The sequence below is a fragment of the Nelusetta ayraudi genome, unplaced genomic scaffold (genome assembly GCF_046127955.1).
Source record: "Nelusetta ayraudi isolate G7.1 ecotype Tasmania unplaced genomic scaffold, CSIRO-AGI_Nayr_v1 ptg000185l, whole genome shotgun sequence".
Lineage (NCBI taxonomy): Eukaryota > Metazoa > Chordata > Actinopteri > Tetraodontiformes > Monacanthidae > Nelusetta > Nelusetta ayraudi.
Genome location: NW_027466234.1, coordinates 90,001 through 115,967, shown reverse-complemented (window position 1 = coordinate 115,967; position 25,967 = coordinate 90,001). Strand labels below are relative to the sequence as shown.

Below are 25,967 nucleotides of genomic sequence, written 5' to 3'. Positions count from 1 at the left end.
AACCCAGCAGACACAGGAAGAACATGGAGAACATGGTGAGAACCCAGCAGACACATGGAGAACATACAGACTCCACAGAAAGAGGTCTCACACCCAGAGTGGAACCCACCGGTGAATAAACAGTGTTTAATTTGAAACTTTGTCTCTCTCTCTGCTGCTCCTCCTCCTCAGTGGACGGAGGAGGAGGAGCAAGGAGTCTTCTTTGTCCAATCACATTGATCTCCTCATCACGTTGGCTCAGTCGTTGTTTATTGTGCAGCAGAAGCACTTGGACCTTCACCAGAACCAGGACCAGGACCATGGCCCTTTGGGATCCTCTCCTCCAGAGCGTCTCTCCTTTCTCCCTGAGTGGCACCGTGCTGCTGCTGCTGCTGCTGCTCCTGCTCTGGTACTCCAGTCGCTCGTCCCAGCGGAGCCACAAGGAGCCTCCAGGGCCGTGGCCGCTGCCCCTGGTGGGGAACCTGCTGCAGCTGGACCTCAGCAATCGCTGGCAGACACTTCTGGAGGTAAGCCGGCGTCTCCGGGCCACTTGGCACCATCGTGTCTCCACCCGCCCGTCCGTCACAATCTCTCCCCGGTGCTCCTGCCTGCAGCTCTCCAAGAAGTACGGCTCCGTCTTCACCGTCTACCTGGGGCCCAAGAAGGTGGTGGTGCTGGCCGGATACCAGACTGTGAGGGAGGCGCTGGTCACCTGGGGTGAGGAGTTCGGAGACCGACAGCCGATTCGCGTTATGGCTGAATTCAGTGAAGGACACGGTGGGTTGCACACACACACACACACACACACACACACACACACACACACACACACAAATAGTTGACCACTTTATTCTTGTTAATGTGTCATCTAAAACAACATCCTGCTGTGTCAGTTCCAAAGTTTGGTCTGGTTGCTGCAGTACTCCCTCTCTCTACCCCCCCCCCCCCCCACCCCCCTTTCCTCTCTTGATTATCCAATGTATGGATATTTAACCCACCTGTCAGGTTTCAGCTCCAGACTGTCCGGTGATACAAGACACTCAAACCGCTCCTGCATGTCCTTCAGTGCCAGGAACGACCTATGGGGTGGTTTTTGGTGACCAAAAATGACTGAATAATAGTAACAGTAGAATTTGGCCGTCAGGGCAATGGAAATGTACCGATGCTTTATGCTCATCTTTGACCATAAAGGGTCATAGGGTAATCTTTCTTTTCTGATATTTCAACACTTCATGTCAGCTCAGAACAATCAGGGTGTAAAGAGTCAGGGGTGGGGTCAGGGAGCCTCCAGAAGGAGACACAGTTTGATATGTTGAACCTCGTGCAGCAGCAGCAGCAGCAGCCACAGCAGCAGCAGCAGCAGCAGCAGCTAAGAACACCTGAAGCACGCGGTGTTGCTAACTATTTTTTTTTTAGCTTTCCTGCCTCAATATCCCAGTCCGCTGGCCGACCCAAAAGAAAATCAATAAAAAGTAAAACAGGAGGTTTGAAAATCGCTTTTGTTGTGTTTGTTTTCACTTTGCGCACAATCAACCACCGATCCACGAGCACCGTGTGTTATTGTTCACTATGGTTTGCAGTTTGTGGTAGTGGAGGTTAATGGGAACAATGCAGGCTGATCAGTAGCAGCATTACCAGGTCCGTTGTCCAGCGGGGTTGTTGTGAGTGGTGGTCTGCACCTCACGGCTGCTCAGGTTGTAAGGCGGGGTCATCAGTAGGCGTCACCAGATGGGGTCACCAACTGGTCACCAGTACCAACTGGTGACCCCAGTCAGGGTCACTAGTTAGGGTCACCAGATGGGGTCACCAACTGATGACCCCAGTCAGGGTCACTAGTCAGGGTCACTAGTTAGGGTCACCAGTGGGGGTCACCAGATGGGGTCATACTGCTGAGATTCCACACCTTCAGCAGCTCCTCACTGAAAACCTTCGGCAGTCGGTGCAAATCAAAATCAGCTGCTTCCTCTTATATTTCACTCATCACCCCTCAGGGCCAGAGGCCAAAGGTCAAAGGTGATTTATCAGACTCTGAGCCGTCGCACTCCTTCACTCAGGGATCATCTGGTCCAATGGCGACTCGTGGCGGGAGATGCGGCGCTTCGCTCTGACCAACCTGAAGGACTTTGGGATGGGGAGGAAGGCCTGCGAGGAGAAGATCTGCGAGGAGTCGGGCCACCTGGTCCAGGCCATGAAGAAGTTTAAGGGTGAGTATCGTCGTCTCCACACCAGCAACCTGGACAGGAAGTGGACTGCAGGTGTTTTCTGTTGTGGCGTCTGCAGGAGAAGCCTTCAACCCGAGCCTGCTGGCCTCCTCCGCCATCTCCAACATCATCTGCTCCATGGTGTACGGTCGCAGGTTTGACTACGGCCACCAGGAGTTCAGCCACCTGGTGGCCAGAACCAGGAGACGCACTGAGCTCATGTTTTCTCCTTCGGTCCAGGTGCAGTTTTCCTCCGACGTCCAACTGCTCAGCAGAAATGAAACAATATTTGATAATAATCTGAATATTCTGCAGATGTACAACGACTTTCCGTGGCTCTTTAAGTGGGTCAAGAACCGGAAAGAGTTTCACCAACTCAGTGCCATCAGCAAGAAGCACAACTGGGATTTGTGCACCAGTTTGAAGGAGAGTCTGGATCCCCAGAAGTGCAGGTGTTTGGTTGACGCCTTCTTGGTCCACCAGCAAAACCTGGAGGTGAGAAAATAAACCCGGCAAATCAAGGACATATGCCTCAACTGTCAGAACTGTGACCAGTGACCTCAGCAAAGAACAGCAGCCACAACTCATTCGATCTTCTCCTGCAGAACTCTGGGATCACCGACAGCCACTATCACGACCAGAACCTTCTGCACACCATCATGAACTTGTTTGCTGCCGGATCTGACACCACATCAACCACATTGAGGTGGGGACTCCTGTTCATGACAAAGCACCCGGAGATCCAAGGTAGGAGCCTCTAGCGAGGCGGCGTCACGCAGACTGAGCAGGTCCTGAGTCCAGCCGTCTTGCAGCCCGGGTCCAGGAGGAGCTGAGCCGGGTGGTGGGGAGCCGCCAGGTGCAGCTGGAGGACCGGAAGGTTCTGCACTTCACCAACGCTGTGGTCCATGAGACGCAGAGGCTGGCCAACATCTCGCCCACGTCGCTGCCTCACAGGACCTGCAAGGACGTGACCTTCCAGGGTCACTTCATCCCGAAGGTCAGGGTCAGCTCCTCAGGCAGAACTGGGCCACTGAGGTCCAGTCTCTCTGAACCAGTCCAGTCCCTGTGCAGTTTGGATCGGTTTTCATCTGTGTTTAATTTGCCAATGAAAGAACTCAAAGCAGTTTGGATCGATTTTGAAAAGTTCTTTTCAGCTCAGACCGGTTTGGTTCTGTTCAAACTGGCTCCGACCGGTTCTGTTTAGCTCTGACCATTTTGGACTGGTTCGGTTCAGTTCTGTTGGTGCTGCGGTGGGTCACCGACTGATCTGTCCATACGCTGTGCACACCATGAAGAGCTGCCAATCAGCCTGCATTGCCCGTCTTTGGCCTGTAGGGGGAGCCAGAGGACCTGCATTGCGGGGGGGGGGGGCGCTCAATCTCCACAACTTGACAAACACACAAAACAGATCTGCACAGTGGAATGTTGTGTATGGCAGCATATTCAATGTCAACAACACAGATCCAACAACTATGATGCTTATAGAGGCACAAACAAACAAACAAACAAACAAACAAAGTCACACACTCACAAAAACAAACATCAAGGTCGCAGGAAGGGAAAGGAATTGTTTTTGTGTTTGTGTCCAGGGGACGACGGTGCTCCCCCTGCTGGCCTCTGTCCTGTTGGATGAGAACGAGTGGGAGGAGCCACACAACTTCAACCCCGCCCACTTCCTGGACAAGGAGGGGAAGTTTGTCAAGCGAGACGCCTTCCTGCCGTTCTCTGCCGGTTGGTCACCTCCAGCCTGGTTGTCTCCAGCCTGGTGGCCCCCAGCCTGGTGGCCTACAGCCTGGTGGCCCCCAGCCTGGTGGCCTATAGCCTGGTGGCCCACAGCCTGGTGGCCTACAGCCTGGTGGCCTCCAACCTGGTAGCCTCCAGCCTGGTGGCCCCCAGCCTGGTGGCCTACAGCCTGGTGGTCTCCAGCCTGGTAGCCTACAGCCTGGTGGTCTCCAGCCTGGTAGCCTACAGCCTGGTGGCCTACAGCCTGGTGGCCCCCAGCCTGGTAGCCTCCAGCCTGGTGGCCCCCAGCCAGAACTCCAAGCGATTTGACATTTTTTTGGAGGCTGATGTTTGTTTGTTGTCTGTTGTTTGTTTGTTTGTTTGTGTGTCTGGCAGGCCGCAGAGCTTGTCCAGGAGAGAGTCTGGCCAGGATGGAGCTCTTCCTCTTCATCTCCAACCTCCTGCAGCAGTTCCGCTTCTGCCCTCCGGAGGGCGTCTCGGTGCAGCAACTCAGCCTGACTCTCTGCGGCAGCCAAAACCCGCTGAACCAGAAGCTGCGAGCCGTCGCTCGACGGTGAGGTCGGGGAGGTCACGGAGGAGCTGCTGCTGAAAGGTCAACAAGGTTCAGAAGTACCGATGGTGTAGATCCACTGGAAAATAAATAAATAAACTACATGTGGCCATGAGCTGGTTACACTTCAACTGGTCTCAGAGTAATGACTTTTATTGTCTGTGAATAAAGGTAATAATCAACCACCGTCACACAACCTGCAGCCACAGAAAGCAGGTCAGCAGGAATCCAGTCCAGCAAACTTTATTGACAGCGACGGTTGTGTGTCTGTGTGTGTGTCTGTGTGTTTGCCTGTGTGTGTATCTTGCTGTCTGAGCCACATCTGATTCCACTGAATCACCTTCCACAGTCACAGTGGCTGTTCGACCGGCCTGAGCTTCTCCAGTTTACCCTGGCCCCGCCCCCATCACACCCTCAGCGCCGCCCTCGACTAGCGTCTCATGATGAATGATGGATGATTTTAATAATTTGATGGATATTTGTCAAAATATGAGATTTAAAATAGTCGCACCCCTGGAATTAGCGGTCTCTTAGTCGGCCTCTAGTGGTGAAAAAATGGTAGATTCAGAACAGGCAGGAGGGTGAAACCACTGAAGGAGACGCTGTACACCAGCGGGCAGCGCTCTGTCTCGTGTTGACTGAGGGGAAGGTCACCACGTCACCAGGTCAAAGGTCAGTGGGTCATTTTCCTGGCTGGAGCGCCGCCAGTAACGACTCTTCCATGAAGATAAACGATCGTGTCAGACTGAAGGTCACTAAAGGTCGTCGGAAGGAAGTCGAAATCTCGAATGTGTTCCAAATGTCAATAGCTGCGTGTCCATGACAGCTTTTCGTGAAATAAAAGCAATATTTAAAAAATGTTGACAAAGTACAATTGCGATTTGCAGGTGTTCCATAAGACGTGATTCTACTGAAATCTCGTCTCGCAAGATTTACAAGAATTACGTTTGATTTTGTTTGTTTACGTTTGTTTTCTGTCAAAAGTGGTTGTTTTTGTTTTTTTTTTCCTCCTCCGTCCAATCATAACGCGCCATTTTCACTGGTCAGTGAACTGGTCACGTGACCCCGTACGTCTCGTCCGCTGACGTGTCAATGTGAACAAAGTGTTTCCGTGACACTTGTGCGATGAGATCCGTGTGGAAAACCACCCGATGAGAGCCAAAACCCTTGAGCCGTGTTTGAGAGGTTTTTTGAAATGTACGTGTTTCCGTTACGAGCTTTTGTTGCCACATTTAGGTTTATATTTAATTCTAAGGGTCATGGGGACACAGCTTGTGACTTTTCTGGTTGGGCAACGTGGCAAAGCTGCCAACAGGGTCACGGGAATCGTGACATCGACGCCTGAAAGGGAAAAACCAAGACGTCTGCCGGCTGCTTCCACCGAGGTTGAGGTTCAAGGTCGACAAGAGTTGTGTGTTTTATAATCTGCTTCACTTCGTTTACGAAGTACAATGACGAGGGCAATAATGAGTGTTGATTGTAAATTTGAAGAGAGTCACAGTTCCAGCAAGAGAAGCCAAGAGGAGGCGGTGTGCTGACAGACTCACGTTTATTGGCTCTCGACTGGCCAAACAAAGTCACGCAGACAAACAAGTTTGATGGGCAACCATCCTGGCATCACCTGGTGAGGTTTTTTTTTTTTGTCCTGACCCAGTTTTTCCCACCAGGCCAGTCACGACTGGACTTGATGGGCTTGCTTTCCCAGCAGCAGCAGCAGCAGCAGCAGCAGCCATCTCGGGTTAGAAACTGTGTCTCTGGTTCGTCCTGACCAGTGACTCATCGTTGAGGAGCAACAGAAAGAAATTCTGCATGTGGTGCTGAGACCTTCGGCCTGGCCAGGAATTCAGAAACAACAGGTGGAAAATAAGTTTGAAATGAAAAATGTGATATTTGTGTTACTGGAAGGTTTGGTCGCCTGGTCGTGTCCTGGTGACCTGCTTACTGGACCTTTAAAAGCCAAACCGTGATGGTTTCAAAGGTTCTCAATAAACTTTGTTTGTGGAAGCTTTTAATAGCCTTTTTTTTTTTTAAAGAATTGTTTAATCTAAGGACCTTTGATCATCCCGCCCATTTCTTGGCTCAGATTATTCTCTGAAACTTCTACAAAAGGCCTCTCTGCTCTCCTCTGTGTACTATCATGGGACTCTGTGACTTTGTTCTAAGCTCGCCCACCTCTGTGTGCCTGCTGGCTGTGCTGCTACTGCTGTCGCTGCTCTACCTTGCCGCCTCTCACAGGTTGACAGACCACAGGAAGGGCCCCCCAGGACCCAGACCTCTTCCTGTCCTGGGGAACCTGCTGCAGGTGGACATCAAGAGACCCTACTACTCGTTGCTGGAGGTGAGTCGTTCCGCCTGGTCGCACTGATGTCTCTCCTGGGAATTTGTCATCTGAAAGTCCAGGTTTCTCTTTGACCGCAGCTCTCCAAGAAGTACGGATCCGTTTTCACCGTCTACCTGGGATCCCAGAAGGTGGTGGTTCTGGCCGGGTACCGGACGGTGAAGGAGGCACTGGTCACCTACAGCAAGGAGTTTGGAGACAGGTATCCACCGCTGGCGCTGTATGAAACCACAAAAGACCAAGGTGAGGAGAGGAGCTTGAAGCAGAAGTTCCCGATCGGTCTTTTTAGGTTTGACGTGCAGCAGCAGATGTTTGAACTGCAGGGCTGACATGGGCCAACGGGGACTCGTGGCGGGAGATGAGACGCTTCGCTTTGACCAACCTGAGAGACTTTGGGATGGGAAAGAAATCTTGTGAGGAGAAAATCATCGAGGAGTGTGACCACCTGGTGGAGGTCTTCAAGAGATTCAAGGGTCAGTGTCCCCGCAAGACGAATCACATCGAGATAACATTCCGGACTTGGGTTTTTATGTAGTTCTTCTTTCAGGAGAGCCTTTCGATACCACAAAGCCTGTGAACCGCGCCGTGTCCAACATCATCTGCTCGCTGGTCTACGGCTACAGGTTCGAGTATGGCGACCCAGAGTTCACCTCCCTGGTGGACCGAACCAACAAGTTTCTGGAGGTCGGCGGCTCACCTTCGATACAGGTAACACGGGATTTGTCAAAACCCTTGACGTTGCCAATGTTTCATCATTCCTGGTGCTCCCAGTCCATTCCTGTTCGTCCCCTCTTCCAGATTTTCAACTTGTTCCCGTGGGTCCGTGCACTCACCGCAAACAAGAGGGTGTTCGACAAGTTGTTTTTTGACAACAAGACGCTCAACCTTCACCTGTTCGACCGTTTGAAAGAGACGTTGAACCCGCAGCTACCCAGAGGCTTTGTGGACGCCTTCATGGTCCGCGAGCAAAATGTGGAGGTTGGTGCGGTCCAGGCGGTCCATGAGTTTTCACTCTGATAATGTGTCTCTTCCGGTGTCTGTAACATGTGGACGAAGATTTGAATTTCAATGAGGAGGCGAAACCTGCATTCTGTCATCTGGCCAGTAGAGACAGCCAAAGTTGGTTGCAAAAAGAATCAAAGTGATAAAAGGGGGTCGATGTCAACACCGTGACAAACTAGTTACACTTTGATTGTTGGTCTAAATCACCATAAAGCGGGCCATAAAGTTGGGGACATGGCCACAGTTTAGTGGCCATGTCCAGTCACTGCTCACCGCTGGTACCGCCCACACATCCAAACATGGAATCTTTTTTTGATTTCAATACGGACCAGAAGCTTCAGGTGGCGCCGAACTTTAGGAGGGGTTGTTCTGGAACCAAACCATCTCTATAAACAACCAATGGTCTAAGGAAGCAGCAGCAGGAAAGTAGTGACTCCGGGACGATGGAGGTCCATGGATGGAGGTCCATGGATGGAGGTCCTGTTCCCTCTGCTGTCCGTCGGACCCTCACAGCAGTTTGTCGTGTTTCCCGGGTATAAAAACTTTATGTTTTAATGCAGGAATCTGGCACAAAGAGCAATTTCCACACCGAGAACCTGGCACTGACCGCCATCGACCTGATCACTGCCGGCACCGACACCACGGCCACGACCATCCGATGGGGTCTCCTGCTCATGAGCAAATATCCAGAAATCCAAGGTAGGCCACCGAGAGTCTGGGATTTGTCTTCAAGAGGCTGGAAGGAGGGCTGTGACTTTCCAGAAAGCAGCAGGAAACATTCCAGTCCAGACTGAACTGAACAACTGATACTGTCACAAGTTCAAGTTATTTACATCTCAAGGTGAACAAGCAGGAGGCCGAACCTCAGACTCCCTGTTGTTCTCTGGTTCCCTGCCGGCACCTTGTTTTCATTTTAAGTTGACATGACACAAGTTTGACTTCCTGCCCTGCAGACCAGGTGCAGGAGGAGATCAGCAGCGTGATCGGAGCTCGGCAGGTGCAGATGGAGGACCGGAGGAACCTGCCCTTCACCGACGCCGTCATCCACGAGACCCTGAGGTTGGCCTGCATCCTGCCCATGGCGCTGCCTCACAGGACCAGCCAGGACGTGACCTTCCAGGGCCACTTCATCCCAAAGGTGAGACTCCACCAGTCACAACCAGAAATCACAAACCTTAACCCCCTTTCCCTGGCACGAAGACCCCTGACCCTGATCTTTACCGTAATGATTAACCCCCTAACCTTTACTCTGACCTTTACCCCAACCTTTACTGTAACCCTAACCCTGACCTTTATAATGGCTCTGACCTTTACCCTGGCCTCTACCCTGACCCTTTACCTCAACCCTTACCTTTACCTGGACCTTTTCCCTGATCCTTTACTGGTGACTGTGGTTAAGCAACCTCACCCCCAGTCATCGGTGAAGACAAGCTGAGGAGAATTCAACTCCTTCTCCCACCTCTAGGGGACAACGGTGTTCCCTCTGCTGATGTCCGTCCTGTATGACGAGAATGAGTGGGAGGAGCCTCGTCGTTTCCACCCCGCCCACTTCCTGGACAAAGACGGGAAGTTCGTGAAGAGAGACGCCTTCATGCCCTTTTCTGCAGGTGGGTGAAGGTGACGACTCCGCACCCTCGCCATCTGCAGACCATGTGACCTTGACATGTTCTCTCTCTGTTGCTCTCTCTCTCTCTCTCTCTCGCTCACTCGCTCGCCCCGGCAGGCCGCAGGGTTTGTATGGGAGAGAGTCTGGCCAAGATGGAGCTCTTCATCTTCTTCACCACCCTCCTGCAGCACTTCCGCTTCTCACCACCGGCTGGAGTGTCAGCAGATGACCTGGATCTGACCCCACGTGTGGGCCTGACCCTCAACCCATCTGCTCACAGACTCTGTGCCACTGCCTGCATGTGAACCGTGGCCTTCCTTCTGTCTTGTGTCTTCTGGATTCAATCCAAACATGTTGCTCCCTTATTTTGAGCCCTGCTGGATGTTGCCGGACTTCCTCCTGAAGCTGGAGGTTTTATTCTTGAGAAGAAGTGACAGGATGATGACTTATAAAAGTGTTGTTTTTTGTATGTGTGTGTGTTTACATCTTTAACTGTGACAAGACAACTTTTCTATTACAAAATAAAGAAATAAAAGAAAAATCTGTGACAGACATTCTGTTGATTTGAGTGGAATGTTGTGGTGTTCAAGTGGTGGAGACACTTTCCCACCCGCCTCGCCTGGTCACTGATTGGCTAGGTGTTCTGCATGCTGCACTAACCAATGAGGAACTGAGGGAGTTGGTTCGGAAAGCGAGGAGGTGGAGTTTTTGTGTCGCCACAGTCAGATTCATCATTTCACCACTGGGTAGTGACAGCTGCCACTGTGTCGGCATGCAAGGGGGCGGGACTAACACAAACAGACCAAGGTCACAGGGTTGTCATCAGCTCAGTGGTCTAATGGTATCTATATATAGTGTCTTGACAGTGGGAGTTTGCGGGTTCGATCCTGGCCGGGTCGTATCAAAGACGATGACAATGGTACCCACCCATTGCCCCTGTCCTTGGCACTCAGACTTTGAGGTTGGATTTTGGGGGGTCGGATCACCCAATGGTTCTCGAGCGCGGCGCCGCTGCTGCTCGCCGTCCCATCGGGGGTCGGGTCAGACGCAATAAATGCATTTTGCATCATTGAGAATGTGACAATCAGTGCAACTGTAACGTTGACTTTGTTGACCGATCCGTCGCTTCACAGGCTGGGTACCGCTGGACAGCCTCCAACTCATTCATGTTGGACAGAATATTGTGATGTTTAATATCTGCTGCCGGCTTCACCCCGACCCTGGAAGCTTGAGATCCGGTTTGCTCTGCTCAATAGCGCCCTCTGTTGCCCTCTCAAACATCAAGGTCGCAGGAAGGGAAAGGAATTGTTTTTGTGTTTGTGTCCAGGGGACGACGGTGCTCCCCCTGCTGGCCTCTGTCCTGTTGGATGAGAACGAGTGGGAGGAGCCACACAACTTCAACCCCGCCCACTTCCTGGACAAGGAGGGGAAGTTTGTCAAGCGAGACGCCTTCCTGCCGTTCTCTGCCGGTTGGTCACCTCCAGCCTGGTTGTCTCCAGCCTGGTGGCCCCCAGCCTGGTGGCCTACAGCCTGGTGGCCCCCAGCCTGGTGGCCTATAGCCTGGTGGCCCACAGCCTGGTGGCCTACAGCCTGGTGGCCTCCAACCTGGTAGCCTCCAGCCTGGTGGCCCCCAGCCTGGTGGCCTACAGCCTGGTGGTCTCCAGCCTGGTAGCCTACAGCCTGGTGGTCTCCAGCCTGGTAGCCTACAGCCTGGTGGCCTACAGCCTGGTGGCCCCCAGCCTGGTAGCCTCCAGCCTGGTGGCCCCCAGCCAGAACTCCAAGCGATTTGACATTTTTTTGGAGGCTGATGTTTGTTTGTTGTCTGTTGTTTGTTTGTTTGTTTGTGTGTCTGGCAGGCCGCAGAGCTTGTCCAGGAGAGAGTCTGGCCAGGATGGAGCTCTTCCTCTTCATCTCCAACCTCCTGCAGCAGTTCCGCTTCTGCCCTCCGGAGGGCGTCTCGGTGCAGCAACTCAGCCTGACTCTCTGCGGCAGCCAAAACCCGCTGAACCAGAAGCTGCGAGCCGTCGCTCGACGGTGAGGTCGGGGAGGTCACGGAGGAGCTGCTGCTGAAAGGTCAACAAGGTTCAGAAGTACCGATGGTGTAGATCCACTGGAAAATAAATAAATAAACTACATGTGGCCATGAGCTGGTTACACTTCAACTGGTCTCAGAGTAATGACTTTTATTGTCTGTGAATAAAGGTAATAATCAACCACCGTCACACAACCTGCAGCCACAGAAAGCAGGTCAGCAGGAATCCAGTCCAGCAAACTTTATTGACAGCGACGGTTGTGTGTCTGTGTGTGTGTCTGTGTGTTTGCCTGTGTGTGTATCTTGCTGTCTGAGCCACATCTGATTCCACTGAATCACCTTCCACAGTCACAGTGGCTGTTCGACCGGCCTGAGCTTCTCCAGTTTACCCTGGCCCCGCCCCCATCACACCCTCAGCGCCGCCCTCGACTAGCGTCTCATGATGAATGATGGATGATTTTAATAATTTGATGGATATTTGTCAAAATATGAGATTTAAAATAGTCGCACCCCTGGAATTAGCGGTCTCTTAGTCGGCCTCTAGTGGTGAAAAAATGGTAGATTCAGAACAGGCAGGAGGGTGAAACCACTGAAGGAGACGCTGTACACCAGCGGGCAGCGCTCTGTCTCGTGTTGACTGAGGGGAAGGTCACCACGTCACCAGGTCAAAGGTCAGTGGGTCATTTTCCTGGCTGGAGCGCCGCCAGTAACGACTCTTCCATGAAGATAAACGATCGTGTCAGACTGAAGGTCACTAAAGGTCGTCGGAAGGAAGTCGAAATCTCGAATGTGTTCCAAATGTCAATAGCTGCGTGTCCATGACAGCTTTTCGTGAAATAAAAGCAATATTTAAAAAATGTTGACAAAGTACAATTGCGATTTGCAGGTGTTCCATAAGACGTGATTCTACTGAAATCTCGTCTCGCAAGATTTACGAGAATTACGTTTGATTTTGTTTGTTTACGTTTGTTTTCTGTCAAAAGTGGTTGTTTTTGTTTTTTTTCTCCTCCTTCGTCCAATCATAACGCGCCATTTTCACTGGTCAGTGAACTGGTCACGTGACCCCGTACGTCTCGTCCGCTGACGTGTCAATGTGAACAAAGTGTTTCCGTGACACTTGTGCGATGAGATCCGTGTGGAAAACCACCCGATGAGAGCCAAAACCCTTGAGCCGTGTTTGAGAGGTTTTTTGAAATGTACGTGTTTCCGTTACGAGCTTTTGTTGCCACATTTAGGTTTATATTTAATTCTAAGGGTCATGGGGACACAGCTTGTGACTTTTCTGGTTGGGCAACGTGGCAAAGCTGCCAACAGGGTCACGGGAATCGTGACATCGACGCCTGAAAGGGAAAAACCAAGACGTCTGCCGGCTGCTTCCACCGAGGTTGAGGTTCAAGGTCGACAAGAGTTGTGTGTTTTATAATCTGCTTCACTTCGTTTACGAAGTACAATGACGAGGGCAATAATGAGTGTTGATTGTAAATTTGAAGAGAGTCACAGTTCCAGCAAGAGAAGCCAAGAGGAGGCGGTGTGCTGACAGACTCACGTTTATTGGCTCTCGACTGGCCAAACAAAGTCACGCAGACAAACAAGTTTGATGGGCAACCATCCTGGCATCACCTGGTGAGGTTTTTTTTTTTGTCCTGACCCAGTTTTTCCCACCAGGCCAGTCACGACTGGACTTGATGGGCTTGCTTTCCCAGCAGCAGCAGCAGCAGCAGCAGCAGCCGTCTCGGGTTAGAAACTGTGTCTCTGGTTCGTCCTGACCAGTGACTCATCGTTGAGGAGCAACAGAAAGAAATTCTGCATGTGGTGCTGAGACCTTCGGCCTGGCCAGGAATTCAGAAACAACAGGTGGAAAATAAGTTTGAAATGAAAAATGTGATATTTGTGTTACTGGAAGGTTTGGTCGCCTGGTCGTGTCCTGGTGACCTGCTTACTGGACCTTTAAAAGCCAAACCGTGATGGTTTCAAAGGTTCTCAATAAACTTTGTTTGTGGAAGCTTTTAATAGCCTTTTTTTTTTTTGAAAGAATTGTTTAATCTAAGGACCTTTGATCATCCCGCCCATTTCTTGGCTCAGATTATTCTCTGAAACTTCTACAAAAGGCCTCTCTGCTCTCCTCTGTGTACTATCATGGGACTCTGTGACTTTGTTCTAAGCTCGCCCACCTCTGTGTGCCTGCTGGCTGTGCTGCTACTGCTGTCGCTGCTCTACCTTGCCGCCTCTCACAGGTTGACAGACCACAGGAAGGGCCCCCCAGGACCCAGACCTCTTCCTGTCCTGGGGAACCTGCTGCAGGTGGACATCAAGAGACCCTACTACTCGTTGCTGGAGGTGAGTCGTTCCGCCTGGTCGCACTGATGTCTCTCCTGGGAATTTGTCATCTGAAAGTCCAGGTTTCTCTTTGACCGCAGCTCTCCAAGAAGTACGGATCCGTTTTCACCGTCTACCTGGGATCCCAGAAGGTGGTGGTTCTGGCCGGGTACCGGACGGTGAAGGAGGCACTGGTCACCTACAGCAAGGAGTTTGGAGACAGGTATCCACCGCTGGCGCTGTATGAAACCACAAAAGACCAAGGTGAGGAGAGGAGCTTGAAGCAGAAGTTCCCGATCGGTCTTTTTAGGTTTGACGTGCAGCAGCAGATGTTTGAACTGCAGGGCTGACATGGGCCAACGGGGACTCGTGGCGGGAGATGAGACGCTTCGCTTTGACCAACCTGAGAGACTTTGGGATGGGAAAGAAATCTTGTGAGGAGAAAATCATCGAGGAGTGTGACCACCTGGTGGAGGTCTTCAAGAGATTCAAGGGTCAGTGTCCCCGCAAGACGAATCACATCGAGATAACATTCCGGACTTGGGTTTTTATGTAGTTCTTCTTTCAGGAGAGCCTTTCGATACCACAAAGCCTGTGAACCGCGCCGTGTCCAACATCATCTGCTCGCTGGTCTACGGCTACAGGTTCGAGTATGGCGACCCAGAGTTCACCTCCCTGGTGGACCGAACCAACAAGTTTCTGGAGGTCGGCGGCTCACCTTCGATACAGGTAACACGGGATTTGTCAAAACCCTTGACGTTGCCAATGTTTCATCATTCCTGGTGCACCCAGTCCATTCCTGTTCGTCCCCTCTTCCAGATTTTCAACTTGTTCCCGTGGGTCCGTGCACTCACCGCAAACAAGAGGGTGTTCGACAAGTTGTTTTTTGACAACAAGACGCTCAACCTTCACCTGTTCGACCGTTTGAAAGAGACGTTGAACCCGCAGCTACCCAGAGGCTTTGTGGACGCCTTCATGGTCCGCGAGCAAAATGTGGAGGTTGGTGCGGTCCAGGCGGTCCATGAGTTTTCACTCTGATAATGTGTCTCTGCCGGTGTCTGTAACATGTGGACGAAGATTTGAATTTCAATGAGGAGGCGAAACCTGCATTCTGTCATCTGGCCAGTAGAGACAGCCAAAGTTGGTTGCAAAAAGAATCAAAGTGATAAAAGGGGGTCGATGTCAACACCGTGACAAACTAGTTACACTTTGATTGTTGGTCTAAATCACCATAAAGCGGGCCATAAAGTTGGGGACATGGCCACAGTTTAGTGGCCATGTCCAGTCACTGCTCACCGCTGGTACCGCCCACACATCCAAACATGGAATCTTTTTTTGATTTCAATACGGACCAGAAGCTTCAGGTGGCGCCGAACTTTAGGAGGGGTTGTTCTGGAACCAAACCATCTCTATAAACAACCAATGGTCTAAGGAAGCAGCAGCAGGAAAGTAGTGACTCCGGGACGATGGAGGTCCATGGATGGAGGTCCATGGATGGAGGTCCTGTTCCCTCTGCTGTCCGTCGGACCCTCACAGCAGTTTGTCGTGTTTCCCAGGTATAAAAACTTTATGTTTTAATGCAGGAATCTGGCACAAAGAGCAATTTCCACACCGAGAACCTGGCACTGACCGCCATCGACCTGATCACTGCCGGCACCGACACCACGGCCACGACCATCCGATGGGGTCTCCTGCTCATGAGCAAATATCCAGAAATCCAAGGTAGGCCACCGAGAGTCTGGGATTTGTCTTCAAGAGGCTGGAAGGAGGGCTGTGACTTTCCAGAAAGCAGCAGGAAACATTCCAGTCCAGACTGAACTGAACAACTGATACTGTCACAAGTTCAAGTTATTTACATCTCAAGGTGAACAAGCAGGAGGCCGAACCTCAGACTCCCTGTTGTTCTCTGGTTCCCTGCCGGCACCTTGTTTTCATTTTAAGTTGACGTGACACAAGTTTGACTTCCTGCCCTGCAGACCAGGTGCAGGAGGAGATCAGCAGCGTGATCGGAGCTCGGCAGGTGCAGATGGAGGACCGGAGGAACCTGCCCTTCACCGACGCCGTCATCCACGAGACCCTGAGGTTGGCCTGCATCCTGCCCATGGCGCTGCCTCACAGGACCAGCCAGGACGTGACCTTCCAGGGCCACTTCATCCCAAAGGTGAGACTCCACCAGTCACAACCAGAAATCACAAACCTTAACCCCCTTTCCCTGGCACGAAGACCCCTGACCCTGATCTTTACCGTAATGATTAACCCCCTAACCTTTACTCTGACCTTTACCCCAACCTTTACTGTAACCCTAACCCTGACCTTTATAATGGCTCTGACCTTTACCCTGGCCTCTACCCTGACCCTTTACCTCAACCCTTACCTTTACCTGGACCTTTTCCCTGATCCTTTACTGGTGACTGTGGTTAAGCAACCTCACCCCCAGTCATCGGTGAAGACAAGCTGAGGAGAATTCAACTCCTTCTCCCACCTCTAGGGGACAACGGTGTTCCCTCTGCTGATGTCCGTCCTGTATGACGAGAATGAGTGGGAGGAGCCTCGTCGTTTCCACCCCGCCCACTTCCTGGACAAAGACGGGAAGTTCGTGAAGAGAGACGCCTTCATGCCCTTTTCTGCAGGTGGGTGAAGGTGACGACTCCGCACCCTCGCCATCTGCAGACCATGTGACCTTGACGTGTTCTCTCTCTCTTGCTCTCTCTCTCTCTCTCTCTCTCGCTCACTCGCTCGCCCCGGCAGGCCGCAGGGTTTGTATGGGAGAGGGTCTGGCCAAGATGGAGCTCTTCATCTTCTTCACTACCCTCCTGCAGCACTTCCGCTTCTCACCACCGGCTGGAGTGTCAGCAGATGACCTGGATCTGACCCCACGTGTGGGCCTGACCCTCAACCCATCTGCTCACAGACTCTGTGCCACTGCCTGCATGTGAACCGTGGCCTTCCTTCTGTCTTGTGTCTTCTGGATTCAATCCAAACATGTTGCTCCCTTATTTTGAGCCCTGCTGGATGTTGCCGGACTTCCTCCTGAAGCTGGAGGTTTTATTCTTGAGAAGAAGTGACAGGATGATGACTTATAAAAGTGTTGTTTTTTGTATGTGTGTGTGTTTACATCTTTAACTGTGACAAGACAACTTTTCTATTACAAAATAAAGAAATAAAAGAAAAATCTGTGACAGACATTCTGTTGATTTGAGTGGAATGTTGTGGTGTTCAAGTGGTGGAGACACTTTCCCACCCGCCTCGCCTGGTCACTGATTGGCTAGGTGTTCTGCATGCTGCACTAACCAATGAGGAACTGAGGGAGTTGGTTCGGAAAGCGAGGAGGTGGAGTTTTTGTGTCGCCACAGTCAGATTCATCATTTCACCACTGGGTAGTGACAGCTGCCACTGTGTCGGCATGCAAGGGGGCGGGACTAACACAAACAGACCAAGGTCACAGGGTTGTCATCAGCTCAGTGGTCTAATGGTATCTATATATAGTGTCTTGACAGTGGGAGTTTGCGGGTTCGATCCTGGCCGGGTCGTATCAAAGACGATGACAATGGTACCCACCCATTGCCCCTGTCCTTGGCACTCAGACTTTGAGGTTGGATTTTGGGGGGTCGGATCACCCAATGGTTCTCGAGCGCGGCGCCGCTGCTGCTCGCCGTCCCATCGGGGGTCGGGTCAGACGCAATAAATGCATTTTGCATCATTGAGAATGTGACAATCAGTGCAACTGTAACGTTGACTTTGTTGACCGATCCGTCGCTTCACAGGCTGGGTACCGCTGGACAGCCTCCAACTCATTCATGTTGGACAGAATATTGTGATGTTTAATATCTGCTGCCGGCTTCACCCCGACCCTGGAAGCTTGAGATCCGGTTTGCTCTGCTCAATAGCGCCCTCTGTTGCCCTCTCAATGTCACATTATCCATTTAGAGTCTCTTAGGGTTTTATTTTTTACTTCCTGCCACCACTGAGATCAAAAAGTACGTCTGTTTTTCAAACACTCCCAAAAGTCATTGGCTAAATGCTCCCATGTGCTTCTGTGAGCTATTAAGCAGCGTGTCCACTAGAGGGCAGTGCTGGAACTGCCTCCCTGTTGCCCAGCTGCTACAGTGACATCATTCTGGGGCCACTTTTCTCTAAGTTCAGTCATTTCCGTTGACTTTGTCTTTTCCTGTCGCACCTACAGTCAACTCCACTGTGCAACACTGCCCCCCTCCACTTTCTGGTGGTACTGCTGGTCAGTGTCCAGGAGGCTGGAGGACAGTGGAGACAGAAACAGGCCTTCAGTCACACTTTTAGCTGTGATGTCATTTCTTCTCCTCTTCTCTTGATTCTCCCTCCGTGGTGAAAGTCGTTGGCTGCTGTTTCTCTGTTGCAATCAGTCTGAACTGCAACTTCCTCGTATGATGCAGTATTTGGGGAAAAAAAAAACTACAAAACTCTTCCGCTCTCACGGCTCACTTACCAGAAGACGGCAGCTCGATGTCCTCCGCTGTCAGCAGCACACTGGCAGTGGAGCGAGACAGAAGAATGTTTGGAGGCCACTGGGTGAAGATGTGTGTGTTTGTCGCACTCCTGCTCCCTGTTGCAGGTAAGAAAGGAAAAAATATAATTTTCACAAATGTTTCTGTCCCTGTGAGGAAGAAGAGAGTGAGGTTGCGTTTACTGACATCCTGAGTTTAATATAAACTCTATCAAAGAGTCTGGAAACAGTTAAACTGTATTTCCCTTTATTCTTACAGTTGCAGAGCGTCAGTTTGTTGCCGTCAGGAACGGAGACAAAGTTACTTTATCCTGTCGACGACAGCTTCACAGCTGTAGGAGTATTAACTGGCTGTTTGCTGGGAGGTCCTTCCAGACGATCCTCCTGGTTAAAGAGGGGAAGGTTTCCCAACAATATGTAGAAGAATATGGCGCACTGTCTCTCACCAGTGACTGTTCTCTGGACATCATGAAGATCACTGAGGAGCTTGCTGGACAGTTCACCTGCAGATGGAGTAGTACATATCAAGATCTAGAGACCATTTATCTGTCGGTTGTTACCTGTGAGTATTTACATCTAATCTAAAGTGTGTGTGTGTGTGGGGTGTGTGTGTGTGTGTGTGTGTGTGTGTGTGTGTGTGTGTGTGTGTGTGTTCTTCATAAAGTCAGACATTGGCAGCAGCAGCTCCAGGACACACTTTCTATCATTGTGTCCCATGTTTTGATTGGCTCTCAGCAACAAAGTGAAGCTGCTGTTGATTTGAATGAAGATGTTTTGAAGAAGTTGTAATTGTCTTCCATTGTTTTGAGTTTATTGCATGAACAGTCTGTTGGTTCCATGTTTAACTTTCCTTCCTTCTTCTGTTCACATTTTCTGCTGAAGCTTCTTCACTGAGGAATATTTCACCTTTGTTTCCTGGAAACAAGGCTGTTTGTCTCTTTTGTCTGCAGGGATGAACTTTGTTACCATGTTGTTGTTTTTCTCCTCCGTCTTCACCAGTGACCAGAACTGACAACCATCAATTGTCCTGCTCTGTGACATCACAAGGTTCCTTTATACACAAAGTGAGGTGGCTGTATGATGGAAAACCTTATTCACAACCTGAACCCAGGTATGGAAGCCAACACACTGTATCAATGTGCCAAGACTGTGAGGAGCCACTCCAGGAGGAGCTCTTCTCCTGTGAGGTGTGGAGTGATTCTACTGATGTGCAGCTGTTTCCTCTCATCCATCAGACTGAAGGTCAGACTGAAGGTCAGACTGGGACCAGTAAAGTCACACCTGTTGCCATGAAAGGACAAACTGAATTATAAAATGTTTTTGCCCAGGCCATGATGGAACAACACCAAGACCAACAACCACTGGGAGCACTGGGAGCAGTGGGAGCGCTGGTGGGAACTCCAGGGAGCCTCAGCCTGGAGGTGATTCAGCTTCCTCTTGATTGTTCAACCTCTGAACTTCCTCCTGCACCAGCTGAGAGACACTGCCTTGATTTGAAGAGATTGAATACATTTCTTCATGTTTGACTGTTGGAGGAGGTGGGGGTGGGGGGGTGAACTGGGCGATGTTGCAACTGCAGCACTGGCGTGTTGCAGAGCCAAAGGGAAGTTGGACCTCACAGCCAGAAGCAGCAGCAGCAGCAGTAGCAGTAGCAGAAGCAGCAGAAGCAGCAGCAGAAGCAGCAGCAGCAGCAGCAGCAGCAGCAGCAGCAGCAAGAGCAGCAGCAGCGGCAGCAGCAAGAGCAGCAGCAGCAGTAGCAGCAGCAGTAGCAGCAGCAGTAGCAGCAGAAGCAGCAGCCGCAGCAGCAGCAGCAGCAGCAGTAGCAGCAGCAGTAGCAGCAGAAGCAGCAGCAGCAGTAGCAGCAGCAGTAGCAGCAGCAGAAGCAGCAGCAGCAGCAGCAGCAGCAGCAAGAGCAGCAGCAGCAGTAGCAGCAGCAGCTACTTTGAACAGGATGTTGGCTGGTGTGATGGAGGAAGTTCTAATAGTGTGAAGCAAGCAGGCGACCAAGAGCTGAATTCTAAAAGAAGCTTCCCACAGACACATGAGGGCTGATCAGTGGTTCATCTCCAGGAAGCTGATTATTACCACAGATATGAAAGTCAAAAATATGAAAGAAATGAGTTTCTGTATTGGAACTGATTGTTGTTGGGGGGGGGGGTCATTGGTGACGTGAAGAAGTCTAATCAGCAATAACAGATTAACATCCAATCAACCTGATGACTTTCACACTGTTTGTGTTCCAGTTCCAAGCTGGTGGTCCTTCGCAGTGGCAGCTGCAGCTGCAGTGGCACTGCTGGCCATCCTGGTGGTCGTCATCATCTGCCACAGAGCTAAAGGTGAGAACATTCACTGATGGAACTCCTGAAGAGAGTTTTACATTCAGGAGCCAAGAGTTGACTCTGTGTGTCTCGTTGTGAAGGCAAGAAGACGCAACAGGACGACAACACAGTGAGTTCACTTTGTTTATCAGCACCATTCTGACTCCAATCATTGTTTCTATGTTTTGGAGTAAGGTTTTTTTTTTGTTTTTAAACGTGTTTCTCTTTGAGTTCTTTTAAAAATGGGAACAAGCAAAAAAGAAGAAGTGACACAATTATGACACGAGAGCAGAGCGGTCTAAAAATATCAAGAGCAGCAACACAAACGTGGTTTGGTCAACACAATTATTTGGTGTAAACCTGGAAAAGCTGTTGAGAAAACAGGATTTCTTTCTTCCAGAACGCTTTATATGAGCAAATACATCAACACAACTCCAACCCTGTGGTGGACCAGTCCAGTGTGGAGGAGCGCCAACAAGTGGTGAGACCTCAGTGACGTGACAGCAATGTGACACAATGAATCTCTGACTCACAGCGTGTGTGTGTGTGTGTGGCGTGGATGTAGGCGGAGCCTGATGAGGGCGTTTCTTACGCGTCCATCAGCTACATCAAGAAAAGACCCAAAGTCACGGTGAGAACCACCATAAAAACACAATCCTACACTGAATATGGGAGAAGATTTGATATTGAAGCTGCCACTGGTTGCAGTGAACCTGAAGAGAGTCATAATTACCTTCATCACTACTACATCATGTGACCTCAACAACAGGTGGAGGTGACGGACGAGGACAACGGAGGCGATGCGGTGACCTACAGCACCATCAAAGTGAGCAGATGATGAGTGGAACCTCCAGCACCACACAGACCAGGACTGTAGCATCAGAGGGCAGACTCTGGTTCTCTACATCCAAAATATCTCGGATTGTAATATTATTGCCACACACACCAAGTCAGTGTAGAGCCACTGTGTTTCTGTTTTTCTCAATGTTTAGTTTAACAGAGGCGACACTGTAAGATTTAAATGTAAACGATGTTTTCAAAGAGGTTTTTCTCTTCAACGTCTCGTGGGAACTTTTGTCGTGCAGAGCCAATGTTTCCCAGCAGGGGGAGCTAAGAGTTCAAGTCAAATCCACTCTGGTGGAAGTCAACTCTTCTTTTTTATATATATATAATATTGAGGGTTTTACTTTTAGTTTCTCTCTTTGCTGACCATACTATTCACATTGTGTTTAAATACGTTTGAGTCTCTTTTTTTTTATCGTGATGCTAATTATAATTACAACCGTTGTTTTTCTTGTATGATACTTTTTGCGAATGTATTTTTGTAAAAAAAAAAAAAAAAAAAAATTAAACGCACGAAGCTCAATAGTAATTTCACTGTGATTTTCTTCACGTAATATCCAACGCGTTCACATTGATTGATCCATCTCCAAGTCATGTTATGGCCATTAAATGTGTGTTAGCGATCCAGGAATACCGTCGGAGTTATCACGACACCACGTGATAAAACAGCGCAGTTCTAAGTTTTAATAATAAACATCAAATGTTAAAGAAAAAAAAATACATCAATTTTCTTAAACTGGCCGAAACAATGGAAATAACTCTACAGTTGCAGCGAAGAACAGAAATCATTTGTTGCGGATCCTTCACTTGTTGACGCCCTCGTCTGTCTCCCGTCGACCAATCAGAGAGTAGAACCTCCTCTTAGACCCGCCTCTCTTTGTTGGCTCGACCAATGAGGAGCTGCGGTGGCTGGCGGCTGGTGCCAAGCAAGGAGGGATCCTGGATCCCGGAGAGCCGTCGGTGGTTCGGCAGGCGAGCAGGAGCCGCAGAGTCCCGCAGCTTCCACCATGTGAGGCCCGCAAGAGGCGGCCGGTCGGCGGGCAGATGGATCAGTGGAGGCGGTAGTCGGAGCCGAGGGGGTTGGAAGGCAGGAAGCCCAGCAGGAGGTCCTTTTTCCGGATGGGGAGGTGGGCGGCAACGACCGCTTGTTAGCTAGCAGGCTAAACGGACCCACTTCCGGTTGGCGCGTTTCAAAACCTGTGAAATAACCCAGAGTGCGGCGCTCACTGGCCGTTTTGATCTCCGAACAACAACCAGCGATCGACATTCTAGAATCTTCGAGAACCGAGACCCCCCTCGGTCCTTTGTAGTTTCCTCCCGGTTCTGGGAAACCTGACGGAAGCTTTTACTTTGAAAGAGTTACTTCCGGCTTTGCGCCCTTGCGGTATGTGCTTACCGGTTACTTGACGACTGAAGACTGGGCGAAGTTACACAGCCTGAAGCCGAACTCAGTTGCTCGGACCGGCGGTCATGACCGGGACCAGGACCGAGTCTGTGTCCCGAGATCGGAGCCTCTCACACGGGTGCATCGGCCGCTCGGCCGCCGGCGGGGCTCCGGTGGGAAACACGCTGCAGTTGGATTCATTTACCCCGGCTGGAGGAGTCGAATGAGCCTGGTTCCAGAGGAACTCCACCTTTTCTTCTTCGCTGGTGGGTTTTCAGTTCTACTCAGTTCTTCATTTCTACTGTTTCTACTGGCGCCACGTGTCTCAGTTCTACTCTGCTTTCTTTGTGATGCTCATTCTGGACATTGTGGATGATTTTCCATGTTATTGAGACGGTGTTTCATGGTCAAGGTGTCTCCTGCGCTGCCTCTGTTTCTCCTCCAGCTTTGCTCCTCTGCCAGGGACGTGATGGTGACCATGACTTGACCTCAGCAGCAGCAAACCAGCAGCGACGCTCCTGAGATCCACAGGAGGTTTTTCCTGCCCGACTTCCTGTCCTCGGCCAGTCGGACCTCCATGACGGGCCCCAGTCCCTCCGGTCGGACCTCCACGACGGGTTCCGGCCCCCCCGGACCTCCCGGCCGGACCGGCACCTCGCCGGCCAAGCTGAGCCGACACGGCCGCTCCAAGAGCTCCAGCTCACACTGCCTGCTGGCCCAGCAGGAGTCCAGCAGCAGCAGCAGCAGGTCCCCTGGTGGTGGTGGTGGTGGTGGTGGTGGTGGAGGAGGAGGTGGTGGTGGTGGGGAGGAGGAGGAGGAGGAGAAGGACGGGGGGGTCCTCTTCTACGTCAACAGGGGGGGGTTCCCCATCGAGGCCCCCACCTGGGACAGGATGTGGAGCCACGTGGCCGCCGTGCACCCCGACGGCCAGGAGATGGTGGACAGGATCCGGAACACCGCCTACCTGCCCAAGGTGAGTCTCCTCCTCCCGGCGGGACCACGTGGACCAGTTTGACCTGGAGTTGAACCATCAACCCAGAAGATTTAGACGCTTGTCAGTTTCACATCAATGGCCGCGTTCAGACTGGCAGCTAAAATGTGATTTCCAGCCCATCCAGATTGAAACCTGGTGGCTCTGTAGTGTGAACAGCCACAAATCACATGAACTCTGGTTTGTGCCAAACGGATTGAAACCACTTCAGGAGGTGGTTTGGTTTGGTCAGAGGCGTCCCAGTGTAAACGGCTCCCGACACAGCGATGGCTTCTGACTGTGCAAGAGCCAATGCACCTGTGCTGGCTCAATGATGTGGGCCAGTCTGAACAGAACCACATCCCATTTGGACACTTGGCTACCAGCAGTGTGGACAGTCAGCACTAAAGATCGGATTTAAGAGGTGGAGTCTGAACGCAACAACTGAGTTGAAACCAGAAGAAAGAACTTCAGTCCAGCTGAAGGTCGAGGTTGTAGAGAACACCTCAGCTGTCTGTCTGGAACAAGCCCCGCCCACCTCAGCTGCAGGTCACCTGACTGTCTCAGCAGTCGTCCTGCTGAGCGAGCGAGTTTCTCCTCTGTGTGTGTGTGTGTGGCTGTTCTTTCTTCATAAAGTCAGACTTGGGCAGCAGCTCCAGGACACAGTTTCTGTTCCTCTGTCTCGTGTGTGTGTGTGTGTGTGTGTAGCGTCAGCAGCTGCTCAGCTCACAACAAACTTTTCTTTGTGTCGTCTTTTTCAAGTAGAAGCTTCCAATAAAGAGCAGCTTTCTCCCCAGAGCCTCAGTCTCTGCTCTCTGAAGGTGATCTGATGAGCCCACTGAAACTTTATCGACAAGTTCTTTCTGTGTTGCGTCACAAAGCTCGGTTGGTTTCATCCCGGGCCAAGCTTTCGCTGTCAGATTCGTTGTGTTGCAATTGTCATCTTCTGCCACTGGGGGGAAAGTGAGCACGCTGGTGAAGCTGTGTTACTAGCCAGGCAGTGAGGGGGGCGGGCTCGGGTCCTGCTAGTAAGGCGCGGTCGATGACGCAAGCGGCGCATCATTGGCCTGGTTCGGGGGCCTCTCAGCCTGCAAACGTTTCCCAGCATTTCAGGAATTTATCGGAAACCCGTAGCTATCGGACCGACGAAGAACGACATCATTTCCCCCCAAATCGGCCAATGTTTTATCGGTCCGATAAATATCCTGCATCCCTGCTCAAAGTCCCATTATTTCCAGTTTCTGTCGTCCACATTGTTGCTCCAACGACGACGACTCGCTGCTCTCATTGTCTTCACAACGGACGCTCGCTGCTCAGAGACAATGAGGCCACGCCCCCAACACACACACACACACACACGCTTGTGTCCCACTCTCTCTCTCTCTCTCTCTCTCTCTCTCTCTCTCTCTCTCTGCTTGTGCAGCTGCTCTGCTGATTGGTCACATGATCTCCACTGACCTGGTTGGCCGCCGTCGACAAATTCCTTCTTGTGTTGTTTTTGGCCAGTTGGACGGCAGGTGGTGCAGACACACACACTGCACACACAAAGACTTCCTGGGGGCGTGGCCTAAGGTCTCAGCCTCCCATTGGCTCACTCGTTTCCCTGTTATTGATGTTGTTGTTGTGTGGAAAAGATGTGTTGGTCTGAGGTGTCGCACGGTTGGTTTGTGTTGTGGATGTGCAACCTGATGATTGTGTGACTGGTTTCCATGGGAGCAGCTGCACCGCACGCGCACACACACACACACACACACACACACACACACACACACACACACACACACACGCACAGCTGGGCATTCCTCGGGACGTCCTGATCCAGTCACATCTCAGCAGCTTGGAGCTGAGTTCCACCTCCAAGCTGCTGAAGAACCCAGAGCAGAAGATCTCCAGCCAAACGTCTCTTCAGTCTGACGCAGGGGTCAAGGGTCAGGGTCAGGGTCAGGGTCAGGACTCGTCTTCAGCCCCTCCAGCTGCTCGCTGTTGTTTCTGTTTTCCTGCTTCCTGCCTCCCACTTCCTGCTTCCTGTTGTCGAGACGAGGAGATAAAGATCCAATGTGGGGGGCGGAGCCGTGTGATAGGGGAAGGGGGGCGGGGGTATGGGGGAGGCAGGAAGTCCAGACTGGAAGAACGAGGCCAAGTCTCTCGGTGATGTCTGGGCAGGTAGCAGCTAGCCCGGAGCTAAGCTAAGTTATGCTAGGCTAA

General features: G+C 51.2%; 4 protein-coding genes across 6 annotated transcripts in view; all 4 read left to right on the top strand.

The window, feature by feature from the left end:
• The first annotated feature begins 233 nt into the window (after positions 1-233).
• Positions 234-9,960, top strand: LOC142881188 (cytochrome P450 2K1-like). The gene is made up of 15 exons (XM_076015297.1): positions 234-506; positions 594-756; positions 2,034-2,183; positions 2,260-2,420; positions 2,496-2,675; positions 5,657-5,658; positions 6,637-6,811; positions 6,892-7,054; positions 7,135-7,284; positions 7,359-7,519; positions 7,610-7,789; positions 8,374-8,512; positions 8,767-8,951; positions 9,279-9,420; positions 9,537-9,960. Exons 1-15 carry the CDS (start codon positions 300-302, stop codon positions 9,722-9,724), a joined length of 2,346 nt encoding a protein of 781 aa, XP_075871412.1. The 5' UTR covers positions 234-299; the 3' UTR covers positions 9,725-9,960.
• Positions 9,961-13,377: 3,417 nt separating this feature from the next.
• On the top strand, positions 13,378-16,939 carry LOC142881185 (cytochrome P450 2K1-like). Its single transcript, XM_076015293.1, has 9 exons — positions 13,378-13,788; positions 13,869-14,031; positions 14,112-14,261; positions 14,336-14,496; positions 14,587-14,766; positions 15,351-15,489; positions 15,744-15,928; positions 16,256-16,397; positions 16,516-16,939. The coding sequence occupies exons 1-9, from the start codon at positions 13,588-13,590 to the stop codon at positions 16,701-16,703; spliced, it is 1,509 nt and encodes a 502-aa protein (XP_075871408.1). The 5' UTR covers positions 13,378-13,587; the 3' UTR covers positions 16,704-16,939.
• Positions 16,940-17,472: 533 nt separating this feature from the next.
• LOC142881193 (uncharacterized) lies at positions 17,473-22,193 on the top strand. The gene is made up of 9 exons (XM_076015304.1): positions 17,473-18,355; positions 18,507-18,809; positions 19,247-19,489; positions 19,576-19,668; positions 20,491-20,583; positions 20,667-20,695; positions 20,966-21,046; positions 21,131-21,196; positions 21,335-22,193. The coding sequence occupies exons 1-9, from the start codon at positions 18,247-18,249 to the stop codon at positions 21,401-21,403; spliced, it is 1,086 nt and encodes a 361-aa protein (XP_075871419.1). The 5' UTR covers positions 17,473-18,246; the 3' UTR covers positions 21,404-22,193.
• A 145-nt stretch (positions 22,194-22,338) lies between these two features.
• vash2 (vasohibin 2) overlaps positions 22,339-25,967 on the top strand; it is an 8,291-nt gene continuing 4,662 nt past the window's right edge. For all 3 annotated transcript variants that reach the window (XM_076015302.1, XM_076015303.1, XM_076015301.1), the window contains exons 1-2: positions 22,339-23,058; positions 23,238-23,765. In XM_076015302.1, the coding sequence (XP_075871417.1) occupies positions 23,370-23,765 (396 nt within the window). In that variant the 5' untranslated portion in view covers positions 22,339-23,058; positions 23,238-23,369. The remainder of the gene's footprint in view (positions 23,059-23,237; positions 23,766-25,967) is intronic.

What these genes read in the sequence shown, in the direction of transcription:
- LOC142881188 (XM_076015297.1), top strand. Translation starts at nt 300, where the DNA reads ATGGCCCTTTGGGATCCTCTCCTCCAGAGCGTCTCTCCTTTCTCCCTG. An exon ending in GGCCATGAAGAAGTTTAAGG is followed by an intron (nt 2,184 to 2,259) that starts GTGAGTATCGTC and finishes TGGCGTCTGCAG; the next exon opens with GAGAAGCCTTCAACCCGAGC. An exon ending in TGAAACCACAAAAGACCAAG is followed by an intron (nt 7,055 to 7,134) that starts GTGAGGAGAGGA and finishes TTTGAACTGCAG; the next exon opens with GGCTGACATGGGCCAACGGG.
- LOC142881185 (XM_076015293.1), top strand. Translation starts at nt 13,588, where the DNA reads ATGGGACTCTGTGACTTTGTTCTAAGCTCGCCCACCTCTGTGTGCCTG. An exon ending in GGTCTTCAAGAGATTCAAGG is followed by an intron (nt 14,262 to 14,335) that starts GTCAGTGTCCCC and finishes TTCTTCTTTCAG; the next exon opens with GAGAGCCTTTCGATACCACA. An exon ending in TCCGCGAGCAAAATGTGGAG is followed by an intron (nt 14,767 to 15,350) that starts GTTGGTGCGGTC and finishes GTTTTAATGCAG; the next exon opens with GAATCTGGCACAAAGAGCAA.
- LOC142881193 (XM_076015304.1), top strand. Translation starts at nt 18,247, where the DNA reads ATGTCCTCCGCTGTCAGCAGCACACTGGCAGTGGAGCGAGACAGAAGA. An exon ending in TCTCATCCATCAGACTGAAG is followed by an intron (nt 19,490 to 19,575) that starts GTCAGACTGAAG and finishes GTTTTTGCCCAG; the next exon opens with GCCATGATGGAACAACACCA. An exon ending in CATCTGCCACAGAGCTAAAG is followed by an intron (nt 20,584 to 20,666) that starts GTGAGAACATTC and finishes CTCGTTGTGAAG; the next exon opens with GCAAGAAGACGCAACAGGAC.